This window comes from Phaseolus vulgaris, chromosome 8 (genome assembly GCF_051622355.1).
Source record: "Phaseolus vulgaris cultivar YP4 chromosome 8, ASM5162235v1, whole genome shotgun sequence".
Taxonomy (NCBI): Eukaryota; Viridiplantae; Streptophyta; class Magnoliopsida; order Fabales; family Fabaceae; genus Phaseolus; species Phaseolus vulgaris.
Window position 1 is genome coordinate 2315452 of NC_143505.1, and position 22958 is coordinate 2338409.

General features: G+C 29.0%; 3 protein-coding genes across 5 annotated transcripts; 1 reads left to right on the top strand and 2 right to left on the bottom strand.

Moving 5' to 3' along the window:
• The first annotated feature begins 7607 nt into the window (after window positions 1-7607).
• On the top strand, window positions 7608-12282 carry LOC137825913 (E3 ubiquitin-protein ligase At3g02290). The gene is made up of 5 exons (XM_068631721.2): window positions 7608-7847; window positions 8616-8998; window positions 9788-10208; window positions 10976-11085; window positions 11932-12282. Exons 2-5 carry the CDS (start codon window positions 8879-8881, stop codon window positions 11956-11958), a joined length of 678 nt encoding a protein of 225 aa, XP_068487822.1. The 5' UTR covers window positions 7608-7847; window positions 8616-8878; the 3' UTR covers window positions 11959-12282.
• Window positions 12283-15334: 3052 nt separating this feature from the next.
• Window positions 15335-16853, bottom strand: LOC137826438 (receptor-like protein kinase ANXUR2). The gene is made up of 2 exons (XM_068632394.2): window positions 16083-16853; window positions 15335-15972 (listed from the first exon to the last, which is right to left on the bottom strand). Exons 1-2 carry the CDS (start codon window positions 16687-16689, stop codon window positions 15542-15544), a joined length of 1038 nt encoding a protein of 345 aa, XP_068488495.2. The 5' UTR covers window positions 16690-16853; the 3' UTR covers window positions 15335-15541.
• A 2484-nt stretch (window positions 16854-19337) lies between these two features.
• Window positions 19338-22289, bottom strand: LOC137823580 (oxidoreductase bty37). 3 transcript variants are annotated; one of them, XM_090293469.1, is made up of 9 exons: window positions 22085-22116; window positions 22022-22046; window positions 21220-21373; window positions 21010-21129; window positions 20863-20906; window positions 20616-20741; window positions 20007-20091; window positions 19697-19753; window positions 19338-19617 (listed from the first exon to the last, which is right to left on the bottom strand). In XM_090293469.1, the coding sequence occupies exons 3-9, from the start codon at window positions 21349-21351 to the stop codon at window positions 19540-19542; spliced, it is 642 nt and encodes a 213-aa protein (XP_090149595.1). In that variant the 5' UTR covers window positions 21352-21373; window positions 22022-22046; window positions 22085-22116; the 3' UTR covers window positions 19338-19539. The 3 variants fall into 3 exon arrangements, with proteins under 3 accessions (XP_090149595.1, XP_090149596.1, XP_090149594.1); XM_090293470.1 differs by having other exon boundaries at window positions 21220-21364; window positions 22085-22100; XM_090293468.1 differs by having other exon boundaries at window positions 21220-21364; window positions 22022-22289.
• Between the last annotated feature and the right edge of the window lie 669 nt (window positions 22290-22958).

Sequence of the window (22958 nt, forward strand, 5' to 3'; positions counted from 1 at the left end):
TGCATTGATAAATAAATAATTTTCAGCTCTATTTTTATTTTATTAGTTTTAAAAAACAACTCTAACTCAGATATCACTAAGAACAATTCCATATTGACGTTAACAAAAAAAATGTGTTAAACATAAAGTGAAAAAATATACTTTTTTTATGTTGAAATCTCTTACAAATATTATTAGAGAAATAAGTTTATTTTACTATATATTTTATGATTATTTTGTATGTGATATATGATACTAGCCCTGTATCCGTGAACGGGTATTCTGTAAAAAAAAATGACATCTAATAAAAATAAATAAAAGAAATATTACATAATAACTAATTAATAAATAATAAAGAAATCTCAGTAAAAAAAAATTTTAAAAAAATATCAAATGTACAAAATCTAAAGAAAAAAACCAATGTAGGTGAAATTTAAAAAATAACTTTAATATCATATCACAGTTATTTTATATATATTAAATTACATGACAGAACAAATATATAAAAAAAATCATAAATAAAATAGGATAATAAACATAAACACAATAATAAAAATAAATATTCAGAGTGATAAACATAAACATAAAAAATTAAAAACATCCAAATTAAATTAATAAATAAATTACACATTACAAAATATTGAATTACATATTCTCTCAATTTCTATTTTCAACAATAAAAAAAATTTCATGTCTTTGAAAAATAACTTTAATATCATATAACAATTATTTTATGTATATTACATTGGTAGAACAAATACTATAAAGAAAACCATAAATAAAACAGTATAATAAACATAAACATAACCGTAAAAATAATATATACAGGTCCTAAACATAAATATAAAAATAAAAAGCATCCGAATTCAAAAACATAAAAATAAAACTAAACATCCAAAGTAATAACCCTAATTTAACAAAAACATAAATTGTTCAAGTTTACAGCAAAGGGAAACAGTTAGCCTCATTGACTTTTATAATAAAAAAGCATAATTAAAAGAAGACGTAAACTCCTGTGAGCCGGTTTTATGGGATTTAGTTAGGCTTAAAGTCCACTTTGTAATATGGTCAAATTTTTATTTTTTTCTGGTTTAAACCTATCAATTAATTATTTCGGCTCATGAGGTTGAGATTTGCACCCACTTATATACAATGAAAGACTCTAATCTCTAGTCGACGTGGGATCTCCAACAAAACCTGAAACCAAAGAAAAAGTAGATGGTTGGTCATTTTTAATTATTGTTTCCTCTATAACAAGTTTGATTCCAAAAGTGTCTTGAAGAAATTTGTGTTGAAATTCAACTTAGCCTTCAAGAATCTCAGCTCATGCTTAAATCCTTCATCTAGTCTTCTACTACCTTATGACAGACAGATTCCTTCCAGTCTTTTCTCACCATTTTGTCTGACTTCTGCTTCAAACCTGCAAAGATATTCTACTAAGGGCCAAGCCCAATACCAACGTAGATAGCTTAAGCAAGAAAACAAGAAGATGCATAGGGAAGCTGCTCACACCATACCAACCTTCAAAATCTTAAAACTACTTCCTAACCCTCTCAACAGCCCTACTCATTGCAACCTTAAGATACTATAAAGAATTTAATTAATTCATAGTGTATAAAATCCAATCAGCTGAACCCAATTACTTTTCTTTTTATCGAATACCAAGCTGTTATGATGAATTTTTTTATCAGTGCGGTTATAATGAAAGTATCTACTTGTGAAACTAAAATATCACTTTTATGTTGCCCTTATTAGTATAAACTATATATATTAAATAATGTTAAAAGCTTGAAACTGATTTCATGAAACTGGGAAATTTTCATTTTAAAACCAATTTCAATGATTGTTTGAAGATAGTAGATCTTCACAGGTGGTTAGACCTTCTATGAGGATTTGCCCTATGTTTTTCTGTATATCTTTTCCAACAAGTCGTTACACAGACCGTCAATCCATATACTACCAAGTTTTGAGGAAATTGACACAAATGTACATACGAATAATAAAATACTTACAATTGACTTATTGTCTCTTTCTATGAAAGTCTGAATAATTTGAACCTCAAAACAAACCTTTTTAACTCTAAAAGATTGCTCAAATCAAATGTCTTGATCATTTCTTGAGTCAACCTTGAATAGAAACGATTTATCCAACAGACTCTTTCGAAAAATTGTCGGGGGTCTGAATAAAAAAAAGATATTTTAATGTATAATATAATTAAAATATATATTATAATTGACCTTCCATTTACCTTTTTGAGGTGTGGTACGATACATAGTTCTTGTTGCTGCTAAGTATTGTATTCTATTATAAAAAAAAAAACATGCACATGTCAGTGTTAAAAAATCAATCCATTTTCTATACTTTCAGATTGTGATGAGGACTTACAAAATCTATTAACACGGTTTTAGCAAAGTCAGACATAAAACCTATAACATAGGCTTTACATGCGCGTCACAGTAGACACACCTTATGTAACAATATAGACCCGTAACTTTTTAAAGACAATTATAGGTATATTTACAAAGCAAAGGTTGAATTCACAATATACTACTTTATATGAAAAAAAAATTAAACATTAAAAGCAACATAATTACAAAATAGTACCTGGCCTTACTTCGCCATAATTACAAAACATTTAAGATAAAAATTACCAATATACATGATAAATGACTGATGTATTATAATAAACAGAAGATTCTTAACTTAATAATAACTGTAATATAACATTGTACTTTACAAATCATCATTCCTTAACTCTTTCAACCACCAATAGAACCCTCATATCAATAATGTTGAATAAACCACCTCATTTAAAATACTCATGGTCCGAAAACTTCAATTTGTTTTCATTGTAAAAATCTCATCCAAATTGTAAATTTGGTATTTGTGGTACTAATAAAAGATTAGTCATAAACATAACAAAGAAAAATGATAAATCATAAAAATAAATATAATTGATATATCTATGATAGATACAAATGGATAAACATATAATAAGACACAATAATATATATGTATAATACATAATATATAATATATAATATATAATATATAATATATAATATATAATATATAATATATAATATATAATAATATAATATATAATATATAATATATAATATATAATATATAATATATAATATATAATATATAATATATAATATATAATATATAATATATAATATATAATATATAATATACATAATTGATTATAATAGATATAATACATAATAATAAAATATATTAACTTAAGTAAAAATATTAAGATATTATTATTATTATTATTATTATTGATAGTTGGTAATTTAAAATAAAGAAATCAAGAAATTAGGATATTGGGATTAGGATTTTATTATGAAGATAAGAATGGAGTTTTGTTTTTAAATACAAACGGCGAAGTGGAAAATGACAAAACGGACAAATATTAAAGTTAATATATTTATTGTCATTTCACAATAAATATTAAAGTTATTTTTCTATTATAATAATTATAAATATATTATTATACTATTGTTATCATTGAAAACAACAAAATACTTTTGATTATGTAATATTAAATTATGTGTGTGTTTCAAATATTAGATTATGCAACTAACTGATTTTTGAATTTCCAAGGGGTTCATCAGGTTATATAATTATACAAGTTCAGGACTATAATGGATAATCAAGAAAGTTATAAATCTATAATTTTTTAATTATTTTTATTGTCTATAATTTTAGTTTTGTTATATTTATTTCTTCTGAATGGTCTTTAATATAGGAATTTCAATGTACTTAGTAAGCAAGTTGTCCATACAGACGTCAAATGTGTTTATTTACAGGTCCAGTATTATAATATTTTAAACCAGCTTTTTTTTACATAATGCTCTCTAAATAAAGTGATTAGACGTTAAATGTGTTTAGTTTTTGTTATGTCTGTTTCTTAAACCGTATATTGCATATAAACATTCTTTATATATACAGTTTATATTATTTAAAGTATTCAAACATTCAATTATTTAGTAACAAATTAGTTTAATCAAAATAATGTTGTAGTGCATTCATACAGGAATTTGGTTGTTTTACAAAATCAAGCTGGACATTCACTACACAAACTTCCGCACAATGGCATGAACAAAAATATACATATTTTGTTAATCAAATTTATTGTATCATTTTATTTTATTTTTGTAACTATTAACCTGAGTTTCATGTGGTGTTTAAACGACTGAGAGAGAGACCGAAACTATGTCAGGTATTCAATCATTCTTCATCATTTTAAATATTTTCATGTGTTTATTAATTGTCCAGGGTTACATTCAGATTTTTTATTTATTTTTTACTTCTTTGGGGTAATGCAATTAAATGTGTTGTGGCAAATTGAGATGTGTTGACATTAAATATAATATTGATCAACACTCTCTTGTTTTACTCAGCAGATCACCTGTCACAAAACTTTTAATTTAATAGTACATCTTATTTGACAATTGTTGTTCTGGAAATTATTTTATGTTTTCCATGAAATTGTTACAAAATTGTTGTATGAATTGAGTGTTAAATAGAATTGTGAACGGGTAATGAATTTGCTGTATTATTTCTCTAACAGTACTTCCTATAATGCATCCTATGCTGCGTTATGTGATAAGTATTATATCAAAAGTGTTTATTTAATAGTAGGAAGTCAGCATACAATGTTTTCCAAAACCATACATACATGTACGATTATATATTTTAAGTTCTAGCTTGCTCTCTTTAGAACAATGTTTATAATTTTCTATGTGGTTAACATGCATAATAAGACAGTTACGCCAATATATGAATTTTAAATTTTCATTCTTCATTACTATCTCATATTCATATTGTATATAAAATATACCCTATCCTCTATTTTTGAAGCTATCAAATGATCAAACATACTTACATCAAAATTAAATTTCATTAAAAGAACTCATTTGGTTACCAATCGTATTCAAATAAAAGGTATATTTAGTTTATGTATATTATTATTTTCGTATTTAATAGATCTTATTTAATTATTTTTTAACATTACAAATGTTTCAAAACTTTGATATTCAAAGGATAGACTTTACATTCATCATGTATTAATGATTAGTTTTGGTCATGATAATATTGTTTTTGGTTTCGGTATTTAATAATTCATGCCATTTTGATTTATAATTATTATATAACTCATATTCAATGTCAAATTGAAGGTAATATATCAACACTATTTATCTTTAATTCTTTAATATTATAATATTATAAATTAAGTATATAATTTTATAAATATTTTAAATTTATATGATTTTTACATGTATGGTTTTTTTTAAGACACTCTCAACTTAATTTAATAATAACAATTATTTTTGTTATCTTCATATATTTATATTATTTTTAATTCATTTAATTTTAACTTATAAATTATTGTATATTATATTTTAGAAAAACAAATATTCTAATGTTTTTAAGGTCAGGTACTAGTTCAAAAAAATTCAATTTTCATCAATTAATTAAAATCTATTCACAATTTTTAACATGAGAATAGTCATAAAAACTTATCATCCACGATAAAAAAGAATATCCATTGTAAAACATACTTAAATTTGATATTTTCTAATAAAATATTTGTAACTATAAGCCATTTTTTAATTTGATAATTAGAAGGTAAGAAGATGAACTCAGTGCAATCTCCACTTAAAATTAAATAAAAAAAAAAAATTTAAAAAAAAAATCTCCAATAATCTCTTAATTACCTCCACTAAAATTATAAAAGACTCTTATTTAAGAATGTAAAAAAAAAAATATTCTAATAAATTAGGGCAATAGTTCCCAAGTCCCAATTATATTTTTCAAGGCATTGGAATTTGTTTTTTATTTATTTATTTTTCTTAGTTTAGATTCAAGGCAATAGTGTTTACTATATTATAGTAGAGAAACTAAGTGAGGTTAACAAAAGAAAATTAAACCTAAACAATGTCAAATCTAAACTGAGTTTCTTCTGCAAAGAATTTTAAGCTATTCCTAAAACAAGAAATCACAACTGTTTGAATCTTCGAACCATTTACACCTTGCTAATAGTTGTCATTGCTAATCAATTATCACTACTTTAGTAATCAAGTATATAGGGTGTGGTTATTATTATCGGTGGTGTGCTTAGTTTTTATCGGGTGTGATGTGTTAATAATTGTTAAAATTTGTTTACCGTCAATAATATTATTTAAATTCAACACAAAATAATTTAATAATTATATTTCATAAAATTTTGAATATTTAATTTATTTTTTTAATATCACCATTTAAAATGTTTATATTGATAATCTTCCACTTCAAAATGTTTACAATTATGACAAGTTATGTAAATTTTGTTTTCATAATGTTAACTAACCGTATTTTAAAAAAAAAAATATTAACTCAACACTATTTCTTCATCTTTCTCTCTGATTTTCATATATTCATTTAAAACTCAGTTAAAAATATATTTAAGTCTTAAAATAAATATAAAATCACATACTTAACTAGATATCATAGAAAAAATTAATTTTAGCAAGATAATATTTTTTAAAAACAAATTTTAAATAGTGAAAAAAAAAATTTATAATTTTTTTACTTAACTAATAAAGTATTTATACTTTATCTTATTTAAACCGTTTGTACTTTTAAATCAAATTACTTTGTCATTTAACAAAATTTATATTACAACCATTTAAAATCATAATATCAAATACAATACACAGAAAATAAATTATGAATGATTAAATTATAATTATTTTTAATAAAATTATAATATTATAAATAAAATTATCGAATAGCAAAGTAAATAAATATATGTTTAATATTAAATTGAAGAGAAAAAATCCGAATCACCTTATTTATATAAGTTAATAGATATATTAGGTACTCAATTTACATATTAAAAATAATTTATTTTAAATGTTATTTATTCCTGTAATCGTTATCTTCGGTTTTTAGAACTAAATTAATTATAATTAAAGACAAAGAAAAAGGTAATAACGGTTAGAAAATATAACAATTTAAAAGTAAACCATTTTTAATTACTAAATTCAAAATAGTTATATTTGTATGGAATTAAAAAACATTTAAACATAGTCAATATATATTTTAATTAAAATATTATATGTATATATTCATAAATAAATAACTGTTTATTCCAATATTTAACATATACAAATCCACATATATTTTACATCTGACACCAACTAGTTTAATCATACATTATAAATTAAAAACTTTAACTTTCTTTGAAGTAAATGTTCTTCACACTTATTTTTTCAATCTCAATTTAAATCAATGATATATTTTTTGAAATAAAAGTGATATGTTTTGAATTTTTTATTACTTTTTATTTTTTATAATTTAAAATTTCTAGAAATTTCAATTTAAAAAATTATCTTATGCAATAATTTGTTTTCTGCATAACATGTACACTCATATTTTTGCCTCTGAAATATACCAGCTATCTTCTAGATTCACCTTACATCATTTTCATATGTTCTTGTAGTTTTGATTTCAGTGTAAGAACATGGGATTTGGAGGTGCAACTTGTCTCAATCAAAGAACATGGTTGAGATATTTTTTTTTTTAATAGGAAAAAAAGAGTCATTGTCCTTCCGGATTTAATAACATAAAGTTTTTGATGTGTTATTTATTTCATATATTCCTCCAACCATTACTCAGCCACCAAGAGAAAGAAAGAGGAAGGAAGGACATCAGAAGAGAGAGAAAGATACAAGTTTTTTTTAGCTTCCTATAATCTCCATCCAAAAAATCTTTTATTTTCCTAATTCAAAACAATCTCAATCTTCTTTAGCTTATTTATCCCTCCCTTATTCTCTTTTAGCAACAACAATTTTATTCAAAAAATTTCTCAGGTATGTTTTTTTTTTTTCGTTTTTGAAAGATTCTACCTTTTCCTTTTTATCGCGTACCCTCTTTCGTTTTTTATGGCTTGATTGCCTTCTTATTTGATAATCGCAACTGGGTATCTCTTTTTTGTTGCTTTTCTTCTCTGGGTTCATCAATTTGGGTGTTTTTGTTGGATGATTTTTTTTCTTCTTTTGTGGGAGATTCAGGTGTCTCTATCTAGACAATTGATGCATTTGATTTTTCCCTCTTTTTAATGTTCAATTCCTAGGATGGGCTTGTGGTTTGCTTCTGTGTTTGAGGTTGTTGTCAAAATAGTAAAACTAGTGATTGTGATTTTTTTATCTGAAAGGAAAATATGATATTTCTGCTCTGGTTGATGTACTAGTATAACTTACCAGTGAAGTAATGAATTATTTTTGCCACAATTTGAAGGAACACTGCGAATCGGTTATAGTTTTTTTCGTGAAACACTCAAATTTATATTAGTCTTTTAAATACTTTGGTGTTCTGCAAGTTTGATTGTACTTCTTTTTTCCTTGGAGGGAAAAAAAAAAGTCTGTTGATCTTATTTTGGAGTCCTGATTTGGCAATCATGTTTTGTGTGCGTGATGCTTTGAATTTGGAGCATCAGCATTTGTTGCATTGCATTGTTCAACACAGGCATTTAGAAAACTCTGTTATTTTGTTTTGTCAATTGCGTGACTGGAAGTGTGTTCTTCAAGCTTCCCAAATGGTTTGTTCAGTGATATTTATGCAGTTTTGGTGTGTTTCAGGTCATCAAGATTCATCTGCACATCCATATAACTGATAAACTTATCAGAAGAGGGAGGTACAGGTTTGCGGAGGCAATTGGACTTCTGCGAGCTTAGAATCCTCTCTCTTTATTGATGGAAGTGTAGTAATTAATCTTGGGTATCGCTGTTGGGGGCTATTTTCTCAAAGCTTGCATGTAGCAGCATCAATGTTTTGGTGATATCTAAGTTGAGGAGTGTGAAGGATTCTAGTTGAAAGAGAGAGGGATATTGAAGCTGAAACAATGGGTTCAGTTTGTTGCTGTTTTAATGTTGATGACATTGAAGATTATATGCATCCAAATAGTCCTGTATACAGGAACTGTGCGTGTCTCAGTTGTTTCGCACAGTACTTTTTGACTGTGGTATGTCTCCAAATTTTGGACATCCTCTGTCTCTGTCCTCTCGCATCCTCTTATTTTTTTATTCACTTTCAGATTCTGTCTTATGTTTTGTCCACGGTTTAAATTTGAATTTTATAATCCCTTTGCCATAGGCAATATAGGAAGGAAGGCTCACTATGGCAGCACCATAGGCCATAATGGCCTGTTTACATGGTGGAATTTTGGCCGTCTGCTATATTCTGCCATAGAGAACCTTGGCCTGGCTCCACATTCATCTCTCTGGAAATTTCATCTATGAAGAAGTGACATACACACATTTGTAGGAGCTTCTATTGTGTTTTTAGTACTGCTGAACATATGCTTCTTCTTTATTGTCCTGTTTCCCAGGACCATGTAATGTAAAAAAATACTCCAAGTTGAAGTCATATGTGGATATTCGTGTCTTTTTTATTCATGAACTAGATGTCTCAATCAGTCTAAACATTACAAATGGTGATGTATTTCATATATGATGAGAACTATCAGTGGTAGAAGAAGTGAACCTTACATTTAAGTTAAGCCTTAGCTCATTGTGTGAGGTATATTTCTCTTGAAACCCAGGTGCTAACTTTCTTGTAACAAGGCCATACAAAATAAGTAGGAAAAGAAGGTTATGACCTATAATTTAGTTTAGGAAAGTTTACTGCATCTGTTAATCTAGTAATTTGGTGTTAATTCAATTGTATTCACTGTATATTAATATTCAGTATAAAATATTTGAAGAGTATTTTAGTCCTAATATAACTCTTTTCTATCTTCCTCAAATTTCAGTATGCCTCAATATTCCGTAGAGGGGAAGTGCATGCAATTCCTTCATCTATACAGGGTGCAGCATCTATGACTTCTACAGCATCACTTGATAGTTCTCTATCTGACATTTACCGTTCTCCTCCAAGGCCGTTGCCATATGATGCAGACCCCAGGTTTTTCCGTTCACAGCGCGATGGACTAGTGTCAAGACGTGAGAAGGGTTCAAGTCATTTGAATGAAGAGTCAGAACCTCTAAGAGGTGATGGAGATGCTGACTCAGAATCTTTAAATTTGGGTGGCAAATGGAATGACACCAGTGAAGATGGATCAAAGGAATACCGTAAGTCCTCTGTGAGACTTTCATCAGCAAAACTTACAACTGGAGCTGGGGTTGTGTATTCATCATCAGAAGAGGAGGATGTCTGTCCGACTTGTCTAGAAGGTAAGCTCTTTTTAACTCAAATTTTAATCGATAGATCACGTGATGCTGCAGCTCAATTTTGCATGAAATATTGGTTTGTAAGGAAGTTATCAATCCTGGATAGTAGTCAGAATGGTCAATTTCAGAACTGCTATAGCAGGATTGGCTCTTCTATTGAAGATTATAGATACAAGTTAAATATTTTATACTACTCATTATGAAATGCAAAAAAACAATTTATTCTACTCATGACATGATCGTATATTGGGTTAAATTCACTAGTCAGTAACCACTATGTCATATCAGAAGTTTTTGCTTCTTGACTTTTCTTCTCTGTGTTCTGCTCTATAAATAGTATAAACTTATTTATACTAGGAAAAAGAGTTGGCTGAATGCATGAGACTCACATTTAGAGGGTTTTCAAAGGGTAGATGAACCTAACTCATCTGCATGCTATTCCCATAATTGGAGTTTGTGATGTCCACAACTCCGTGTCACAAGGCAGCAAGCTTACTGCTACATCAAGGATCACCATGAGAACTTGCAACGTCTTTGAAAAAGTAAAGAACACATCACGTGAGACAATCTCCCTTAGCACATGACAGAAAGAATTTCAAAGAACTGCATGGAGATGCTGATTAGAATTAAGGATAGCGACCTTTCTGAATTTGTGAGGACGTGAACAAAACCAACAAAATGAGGGTTGGCTGGAAAAGCCAGGAAACACTATATTGTGAGTAGAAACTTTTTCAGGTACTTATGTTTGATTCAATTATTTTTGCTTGCAGAATACACTGAAGAAAATCCAAAGATAGTGACAAACTGCTCTCATCATTTTCACCTTGGTTGCATATATGAGTGGATGGAAAGAAGTGACAACTGTCCTGTTTGTGGGAAGGTAATATTTACTTGTTCTGAATGATTTCTTCCTGAATTTACTCACTTCATCAGAGATTAGATCATAGAAAACATAAAAAGAGTAGGATGGGAACCAGGCTGAGCCAGTCAGTTCAACCAGAAAACTGAGAACTGATCATATGGCGCCGAGAGTGCAAATCCTTACAAACTGCTTTGAACCAATCAATTCTAGATTAAATTGGTAAACAAGTCCAATTTTGCTCGTTCTACCGGGCTTGTGTGCCAATATGTTACTTAGTTGGAAGTTGGAACATTTCGGCTATATTTGGCAAAAGCATCTGAAAAGCTAGCTTAAAGTTGAAAAACTAGTTGGAGTTTGAAAAATAGCCGCTAGCTAGTTATATCATAAGTGTTTGGTAAAATTAATTTTCGAAGTAGCTGTTGAATATAAATGAAAAAAATGGACATGTTTATCTAAAACTTTAGTAGTGTTTTGTTTGCAAACAAACCGTGTTGGTGTAGGAAAAAACTGAAAATTGAAGTGATGTTAGCATTCGTTTAAGATAAATAACATGTATATTTCCTTTTTCTACCACACAAAGGTAGAGCTGCTTGAGCTTGATACTTTATTGTAACAACTTTGCTGCCTTAAGCACCTAGCTTTCATTGAGGTTGTTTATTGCGAAATATTACATGTTTGTCAATTTTCATGTTTGCCTGTTTGTGCTTGATTCTGATACTATTTTTAGATTTTGAGACAATCATTTATGATTATGCTATTGTTTTTAATATTGATCAAATCTACCATACTTAAATATATAGTGGAGCATGATTGGAGTGTACTGAATCATGATATTTACTTTTCTTTTTTTATATTTTGGTGCAGGTGATGGTATTCGATGAAACGACTTAATCTTTTACAAAAAGGGTTATATCGTGGATGATACAAACAGCAGAGGAAAGGAAAAAACAATACAAGTACAGACATTGTGAATACTTCAGATTAAGAGCTTCTCATGTATAGGAAGTATATAACTTTTATTATTTATTATCCATCACTGTAAGTTCAATCCCATCCAAGTTGTTTCTATTGTCCCTTGTCAAAACTTGCGCGATTAAAAGAAAATGCCATTTTAGATGGAAACTTTGTCATGGTTTCAACAGTTTGCTTTGTTGGGTGTACTATTATTTTCTATTTCATCTAAATAAATTGTTTGTGCAATTGGTTCGGTCAAAACCATTATTTATTAGCTCAGTAATGTTTTCACCAGTTTCCCGAAGCAAGTGTGAAGTGGCATTTCTTAAAGTGGCTTGTGGTGAAGAAGCACCATCTTCAACATAAACTCCATTTAAACATATAACTAAACGAAAACTTTATTGAACTTATCACTTATCTATTTATATTAGAAAAATGATACAATGACAACCTTGCTCCAGTATACAACTCTATTTCTTTACCTAAAATTTCAACTTTTGTATGAAATGATAAAAATACATTTTTTTATATCATAAATGAAGAGTTGTATAGTGGAACAAGTTGTCCATATATCATTGCTCTTTATATTATTATACTATTACATATATCATTGCTCTTTATATTATTATACTGTAATAGTATAGTTGTGAAGTGGGTATATTGGATTTTGAAGTCATATTTTCCAAGACTAGTTCTCCCTGTACTATTTATTTTATCGTTAATCTTCCGGATATTCATATCTGGGTATCCATATCTCGAAGGTATCTATATCCACAACATAAATAAGACAGTTCTAAAACTGAAACTGAGTTGTGTCTTTCATATATGATCATTCGCAACATAGGAATATCTTCTACAACACAAATAAGACAGTTCTAAAACTGAGACTGAGATGTGTCTTTCGGATATGATCATTCGTAATATAAGAATGCCTTATGGATGCACAAATAAGACATTCTAAAACTGAGACTGAAATGTGTCTTTCAGATATGATCATTCGTAATATAAGAATGCCTTCTGGATGCTAAGATCTGAAAGTTGTACGTGAAAATCCAGAAAAGATAACATGGGTAATTTGGGATATTTAAAAAAATGATGGGTGCAGATTAGAATTGATATTGTGATCTGGAGTAATTATCTATTTTTCCAATTTGAAAAGGCCAAAAAGCCTCTTTAGAGGTTACAATGATAATATAACAGTGAGGTGTAATACAACAATTTTTTATATATCAAACACTGTATTGGTTGCTCCTGTATTATCAGTAATAATAATGGTGCAAAGCTCCAAAAGATTATCCCTGTGCTCTTTCCAAAGCAAAAAAAACTAGCAAAAACAAAAAAAACTAGCAAAAACAAAAAAAACGTGCGCCACCTTAATGGCATCTAAAAGTAGCAACATGGAAGACGAAGGAATTCATCGTACTTTACGTGATCGTGGTCATGCAAAACAAATACGAAGATTCTCTTCACATGGATAATGTCCATCGCTTCTTCATGGATAATGATTATGGATAGTTTATCTTGGATACACCAACGAGGGTTTGTATCTGAAGTATATATAGTTAATTATTTTTTGTTCATTTATATATTATACTGTACTTTAATTTTCCTTTGATTTTTTAGTAACAAAAAATTATTAAAATAACTTATATCACATTATCATCAAGCAGTAATAATAATATACAATTCATACCTATTTTAATAATACATTGTTTTTTACTAATATCATCCAAACAGTGTTTGTTTTGGCAAAAGTATTTTAAGAATAAAAATATCCAAACATAGACTGCGGTGGAAGAACTAGTTTTATTTGGATTTCGTTTAGGAAATAAGAACGAATTAAATTTCTGCTAAAAAATAAATTAAATTGAGTTAAACTTAACTAAATTGAAAAATAAAACAAGATATTATAATTTTTAAATTAGTTAGAGTTTGAATTAAATTTTGCTTCAAATCTGAAAAAAGAATATAAAAATATTGACACAATATTTAATGAAAATTAAAAATTGAACTTGATGTTCCAACTGGAATTTAAATATGTTTCCTAGTTTGGATGCTCAGAAATTTAAATATATCACTTACTTATCTTAAATATTAGAAAATTTTAATTTTACTTATTAGAAAAAAAAATATAGAAGATATTCTAAATCCTAAATCTTAAACTCTCCAAACTCTCGAATATTGTTTAGCAGAGTTTCAGATTTTACAGAGTATTAAGAAACTCTGAAGGGCAAATTTCTTATTTCCAAGGTTTGATTCTTACTACATAGAGGGAAATAGAAGCTGAAAGTCAAGTTGTAGCAACTCGAATATTGTTGTACATGACTGCCTAATAATAACTGATAGATCATGCTATCATTTTGATGTTTATATTGAAGAGAACAAATACATTAAGCATTTTGAAGTTAGAACTTTGAGAGCCGAATGAATCAAATGTCAAATGCAAGGAAGCATATTTTAGTCCTCATTTGAATTTAAATGCATCACAATGGTGTTTGCTTATATGTATAAATTTGTTTTACCTCCCTCAAACCACTGTTGGGGTCCTTGAGAAACTATGAATAGCTTCAGATTGTTCATCCTTTGAGGGTGATAGATTATGCTCAAAAAGAGGGTAGTGCCACTTAGTTTGAAAAATTTGTTGCCAAAATTGCCTGAGACCTTATTTTTTATGAACACGTCAACCGTGTAGGCAATGGGAGAATAAGCTTTGAGAGAAGCAAAATAAGAGTATTTAAGGCAAGCGATTATAACCACGAAGATGACATTAAAGCCATGAGAATTGGGCTGAAATCCTTAGCATAGTTCTTGCAATCCCTGCATGTCTTCTTAAAGGAGAACACTGATACTGATGTAGAGTTGTGGTGAATCCGTATCGTTTCGTACGTACGAAGGATGAAACCGTATCGTTTCGTACGTACGAAGGATGAAACCGTATCGTTTCGTATAGTGGAAGGGTGAAACTGTATCGTTTCGTACTATACATATCGTGAATCGTAAGATACTAACTACTATGGTTGTGATAAGATGTAACTGGTGTTTGTGATACAGACCATGCTCACTTCTCCCATTGTTGGTCATTCATCAGCCAATACTACGGTGCAACTTTCACTGCCTTCAAATTAAATTTGTTTGAATTCCAAGTGTGACACATTGACTAGGAATAAGTTTGAAAAGCAATACATAACAAAAAAAAAATTCATATTACATTGAGTTTTTGGATTGGAAGACTCTAAGGTTTTGGACTAGAAATGTTATCTTGATTTTGTTTAATGAAATGTTCAATGACATATTGACAAGAAAGAAGACTCTGTTTTCTCGCATGAAAAAGCTAACATTTATACTAGAAAATGATTATTACAATGACAACTTCAAATACATTCACATTCAGCAAAATGCTAAAAACAAGGAAAGCTACAAAAGCTAGAGATATCTTAATTAAACTTGACTACTTCAAACACTCACTAAATTACCTCTGTAACATGTCTTCTAAATCATTGCATTCAGTTTACTGTCCTTGTTACTGGTCAATGACATACTCAAATCTCCACTCTGATTTTGGGATAATAAAGGTTTCGGACAATAAGGTATAATCACTATTGATGTTTGTGACATCTGCTTGTTCCTGCAACAATAGAGCATGCTCAAGTTCCACCTCAACTTCACCCATTGTTGGTTGTTCATCAGGTTCATTCTGTAAGCATCTTAAGATGATATCTATAAAGACTTGCCAACACTCTGGTGCAATCTTCCCTTTGATTTTCGGATCGATATTCTCCTCAACAGACTTCTTCTCCAGTGGTTCTCCTGCTGCTACTCCAAAATCATTCGGTTTAAAAAATCTTCTTGCCCCCACAACTTCCAGTAGAACCATACCAAATGAGTAAACATCAGATCTATCTGTGAAAGTACCCTCCGTGAAGGCCTCCATAGGTGAGTATTCCCAAAAACCTATAAGCTTTGTTCAGTTTAATTGACAAAAATGGGCAATTATTCTGTAGCAGCATATATATAGTTACGAAACATATTACGCTACAATAACATAGTAATTGAACAATTACCTGCAAGATACGATTTGATTGGTTTTGGCTTTTCCTTGAAATGTGCTCCTAGTATGCTAAATCCAAAACCTGAGAGTTTTGGGTGCATGTTGTCATCCAAAAGAATGCTGCTAGGATGGATATTACGGTGAATGATGGTGCGCTTGAGTCCTGCATGAAGGTAGTGTAGTCCACGTGCTGCTCCTATGCAAATCTCTACTCTTTTCTTCCATGAAAGTGCTTCCCTCACCTCACCTCTCAGGTGTTGATCTAGAGATCCATTGGACATGTATTCATACACAATAATACTCTGTTTTTCGTGTCTGCAAAATCCCACAATAGACACACAATTAGGGTGATGAAGCTGACACAGTAACTCTACATCTTTTTCGAACCATTTACTGTTGTACTCATAAAATATCTTCACTGCGACTGCGTAATCAGAACCATCATTATGTTGGAGACAACCTTTGTATACATTACCAAATCGTCCAATTACTCTCTTAGGATGAAAATTGTTGGTTGATTTTCTAACATCGTCCACAGAAAAATGAGTGCACAACTCTTCTATCACTGTTGGATATTGTCTCCCAGATGAACTTGATTGACCAAAACATTTGAGAAACATTGTTCCAATTCCAGACAGAGACCAACTTCCTTAATTACCTCTCTAACCAAAAACTTTCACCTCTAATCGCCTTAGAGATTTTCATACCCAACTCAAGTTTATATGGACATCTTTTGTTGTTTCATCATTGAATGTCAGTGTTTTCTTTTCCTGTTTTAAAATCTCTAATCGTCTTTGTGGATGTAATTTGGAGCAATGCAAAAAGTGGTATGAAACCATGAATATGGACATCTTTTGTTGTTTCGTCATTGAATGTCAGTGTTTTCTTTTCCTGTTTTAAAAGTTAAAGTGAAGCACAACATATATGCCCTCATCCTTCTCGAACATAGAAAAAAATAATTTATATTACCTCTTTCTCTAATTATAAGTTATTATTTTGTATTTTTAATTATTTTAATTTATAAGTAATAAATATTATAAATTGTATTTTACGAGGATAAAAATTGAAAAAGTTTAGTTTTAAAAATTAAAATTCTGCTACTGCTATTCTTTCTGTACGCTAATTATTTAAAGATCATATTGGAAACACATTATAAATCATTCAAAATTCTAACGATATTATAAGTGCTTTTAATTAAGGTACCCTTAATTAAAGGTACCTTCAACGAGCAACCACAAGGGCAAAGTAAAGTAAAGTAAAGTAAGAATACCTGGAAGAGGAAACAGAGATGAAAGGCACTAAATTTAAAAGCTTTGTTCAAAAGTCGTTGTTTGAGGTAGTTTGTTCAGACCCAACTACCCAAACCCGATAATGCACTGTCTTTCACATGCTGCTCTTCATCTTATTATTCTTATATTTAAATTATTTAAATCATAAATGAATTTGCATTACATTAAACTAGCAAAAACAAACGCGATTTTGTATTAGCAGATTTTTATTTTTATTATTATCATACTAATATTTGTATTTATTTAAATTTAAATAATTATTAATGTAAATATATTTGGATTTTGAAAGATAAAAAAAATAAAATATATATTCTAGAAAAAAGAAGACACTCATTTGAAATGTCATCATTTTACAACAATAAATTATTTTTTAAAATAAAATTGTTCCTAACGAATATTTTTATTAATTAAAATAAAATAATAATTGAATAAATTTATATTAAACAAATCATATAAAGTTATGCTATTGTGTTTTTTATATTATTTTATGTGTTATTTAATTATTATTATTATTAATAATATTTTGATATTAATTAAGCGTTAATTCTATCATAATTGTTGAAGTAATAAATGATTCAATACATTAAAAACATGGATAAAACCTAAATGAGAGATACATATCCGAAACATAATATCAACCTTAAATATATTCATGAATTGAATTATTTAAGTCTAACTAATGATTTCCAATTTCTAATAAACCATATTTATATACAATAAATATACAACTTAAATCATAGTGAATATTGGCTTAGTCAAACTTTTGCTACACATGAATTAAGATAGAGTGTGAATACATTGGAATTAATTTGAACTTAAAATGAATAGAATGAATTGATTTTATAGGTTGATGTTAAATTAACAATATAGCTTACCAAGCAAGAAGATTTATAATGTGTAACATGTGATATAACAAAATATATATCTGGCGTGGTGAAGACACAAAAAAGTAATAGTGCAAATTGGAACATGTCTTTCCTTTATACTTAAAATGGACACTAAAAAACCAAAGCGAACATAAATATTATTTTGTCATATGAAAATACATTAGTCATCAGTTTGGTCCTCTGAAAAAAAAAACTCTTTAATTTCACTTATTTAAATGTGAAAACATTATTTATTAGCTCAATAATGTTTTTACCAGTTTCCCGAAGCAAGTGTGAAGGTGGCATTTCTTAAAGTGGCTTGTGGTGAAGCACCATCTTGTCTAAAATTTATTCGTTTTTAGTGAAAGAGTAAAATCAAAATCTGAATTAAAACTAGACCCTTTTCATGATGCTAGAGTGAGATCACATCTTCAACATAAACTATTTAAACATATAACTAAATCAAAACTTTTTTTGAACTTATCACTTATCTTTTTATACTAGGCTGTTTCTTCTCCCACCTCCATAGCTTCTTTGAGACCTCCTAAGTCATCGAAAAGATCATTTTATTTTTAAAAAATATTTTGTAAAAAATATTGCTTTTTTTTTTTTTCTATTTACACATATTATATTGTAGAATTTGAAAAATATTTATGGATTAAGAAATAATCTTTGGATTTTATAATCTAGAATACAATTTTTTTCTTAAAAAAAATCATTTTGAATTATAGAATTGGGAAGATATCCTGATCCCAATAATACTTTCCGTAACACTTTTGTTATAATATATATTTTGAATTGTATAATTTTTCATTTTTTTAAGAATTATAATTATATAATTCAAAATATATTTTTAAAATTTGTTATAGATCATATAATCCATAATTTTTCGTCTTTTTTTAAGGATTATAAACTATACAATTCGAAATATAATTTTAAAATGTATTATAGATTATCCAATCTAAAAGTATTTCTAAATCCAAAAATTTCTGATTGTACAATCTATAATATTATAGTATGAGGGTGTTATAGTCCAAAAGTATTATGTTCCAACTGGAATTTAAATGTGTCCTAGTTTGGATGCTCAAACTGAAATTTAAATATATAGCTTACTTAGCTTAAATATTAGATAATTTTCATTTTGCTTATTCGAAAGTTAAATATACTTTAAACCCTAAATCCACTACTAGAATATTGCCTTACATATAAGCAACAAGAGTTTCAGATTTTACAGAGTTAATAAAAACTCTGAAGGGCTAATTTCTTATTTCCAAGGTTTGATTCTGACTAAATAGAGGGAAATAGAAGCTGAAAGTCAAGTTGTAGCAACCTGAAATGCTCTCAAGAAGACTTCAGGGGGTTGTCCACCACTCAGCTTGTGATTTCCATTAATCTGCCAAATCATTAATCAGTCATTCTTAACATATGAAACTGAAAAAAATTACTCAGATTTTAACATTACATACACCTACCACGTAATATGGAACCCCTGTAATGTTCCCTGAATATGTTTTCAGCTCCTCCTCAACCTATGTAGACAGATAAAAACATGGAAAGCAAGATCAGCGTTGATGCCATTTCATGACTGCCTAATAATAACTAATAGATCATGCTATCATTTTGATGTTTATATTGAAGAGAACAAATACATTAAGCATTTTGAAGTTAGAACTTTGAGAGCCGAATGATTCAAGTATCAAATGCAAGGAAGCATATTTTAGTCCTCATTTGAATTTAAATGCATCACAATGGAGTTTGCTTATATGTATATATTTGTTTTACCTCCCTCAAACCACTGTTGGGGTCCTTGAGAAACTCTTCTGCTCCCTCTATACCAACCTTTGCTGCAGATTCCAGAAGAAACTTACTGTGTCCAAATTTAAAGTAATAATTAGTGCCTGCCGCTTAGGGACTACATTTGAAGACATTGACCTTCCATCTATATCCTACCACAGAAGAAAACCCATCATCCCATTTTCTACACTGAACATTCAATTCCTCTTTATTGGTCTTTATATTTAGTACAAAAAAGCTAAATCCCTCACTTTATAGGATAAGACTTTTGTTGTTGCTCTAAATACATGAATCCTAATACTTAAATGAACCTCCACGTTAGCAGTTTTAGTATTCCGAAAGAAATGTATAAAAAAATGAGACATTCAACCAAAAGGAATCGAAAACAAAAATGAGTCAAGTGACTACCTATTGTCATCCATCTGTTAAAAACATTAGCCACTGAGATCCACACAGATAGACATATCTGAATGTAAGTTTCTAGAATATCACCTTCTAAGGTCTTAAAGTAATGGAGATAAAGTGCCACTAATTGAGCAAACAACCAAAAGGATCACTGAAGAAAAGGCAAAAAAGAAGAAGCACAGAAGCACTTACTGGTCACCAATGTATTTTCCCTGTGTGAAATAGCCAATATTAAGTTCTTCAACTAGATCATGCTGCTTGTCAAGACCCTGCTGTCTAGCAAAATATATAAGCCTGTGGCTGTCCAAGGTGTTTCCCCTGTGCATAATCAAAACTATGTTAGTTGAACATCGGTTGGATAATTCTGCATAACACTCACTTCTAAAGTGCTTTATAGATGTTTGGCTATTGGTGAATTGTAAACCACTTTCAATCTTACGTGAGTCCAGATAAACTATATTGCAGACCAACATTCTTGAACACCTGCCAAATACCAAATTGACTAAATGACTTGCTCAAAATTCTTGATAAGGATGAAATATAGACAACACAACAAAGGACAACAGAGTGATCAACAAATATAAACCTCTGACATCCGAGCTTCCATCCGTTCTGATTGGGATCCAAACTTTCTTCTGTAATACTCCCTATTGTCAATGCCTTCTTTGGGGGCATCAGGGTTAAGTTGAAAGGGATGCCATATTATCTGTTAGCTCAGTTAAACAGTAAATTAACGCAGGAAATGGCAGACATATTTGGTTGCAAGAAACACACAAAGATGAGGAGCGTGTTAGACCTCAAAGTTGTACTTATCATTGGAGGCAGCTATGGCCTTATCTAGATTTGTTTTGCCAACAAAGCACCATGGACACACAGTATCAGAACTAACATCAATTCTTACAAGCTTCTTTTCAGAAGTCCCGCTCATGATCCTGCTGTATCTGCAATACCTTTACAACATAATAAGCACTTATAAAGTAAGATTGCTATGTCAAGGAGCAAGAATAGTCTTGATCTATTACCATTCATTTTTTAAGAAAAAAGAGAACAAAAAATACTCATCAGTCATATTTTCTTCTAACGGCACCACATACTTTAGTTCGAAAATTAAGGCTGAACTTAAGAATGTCAGATATTTCTCCATTCTTCTATTCCTAATTTGATCGGGTAAACTATAAAAACAATAATATTCAGACAAAGCAAAGATACAATTTCGTTCTAGTATTGTTCTTTTATCATATTATGATTTCATCTTGATAATTCCTATAATAAAGGTTTGTACTGTATATCAATACAAGTACCTAAAGAATTACATGCACCTACCACTTAATCCCCCTAAAATTCCAATCATTGTAGAACAAACTATCAATTTGCAATACAAAAGAAGATGGTGGGAAATATCAGAAACTCTTTTGCCCCAAAGGAATCCCGTGATCAGAAACAACCCAGCAACAACTCGAAAACAAAAATTACAAAACATCACGATATAGTTTGAAAAGAGAGAAAAAAAAAACAAACTTTGAGCTAGAAGCAAATGGGAAGTGAGAATAATAATGAACCCAGCAATTTTCAGTGAGAAAAAAGTGAAGTAAGAATACCTGGATGAGGAAACAGAGATGAAAGACACTAAATTTAAAAGCTTTGCCACGCTCACAGAAATTGCAATTAGAATTTGATTCAGTTGTATGACAATCGGAGATTAGAACGGGAACATCAATCCAACTTAGTCTCTTTTTTTTTGGATTTATTATTTTATATTGTCTTACTATCGTTTCCCAACGTTTTCTAAAGTCGTCGTTTGAGGTAGTTTGTTCAGACCCAACCACCCAAACCCAATAATGCACTGTCTTTCACATGCTATTCTTCATCTTATTATTCTTTGTATTTAAATTATTTAATTCATAAATGAATTTGCATTACATTAAATAAATTTTTATTATAAAATTAGTAAAAAGTTATACGAGAATGTAGCAACTTTTTCATACTTTTTTTATCAGCGGATTTTTCATACTTTCTACTATAAATCAAACGTCATTGTTGACTTTAATAATAATGTTTAAAGAAATTTTCGTCAGGAACCCTGGAGCCAGAATATCATCTCGTAGAATCCAAGCTAGCTTGGCTGGTGAAATCAAAACTTTTCATCTGTTTTTTTTTTCTCAGGTTAGGAATTCTTGTGTTTTTGAAGCCAAATTTTATTGTTGATACTTTAATATTTAGTTGTGGAAATACTTCAATATTTTAGTTAAAAACATGATAGTAGTTCATTAAATACGAATTTCAAAATTAATTTTATTAATAATAGAAATTATTTTAGATTTAGATAAAAAAATTAATTTATAAAATAATTTGTCCAAACATTAATGTTCTCAGAGTCCAAACTCTTGGGTAGCTACTGCTTTGTGCAAGGATCTTCTCAACAATTACAAGTATCACAAAGTCATGAAGTCTCTTTGTATGTATCATGTGTATTCAAATGAGTTTCTTCTAAAAAACTATGAATAGTTTCAGATTGTTCATCCTTCGAGGGTGATA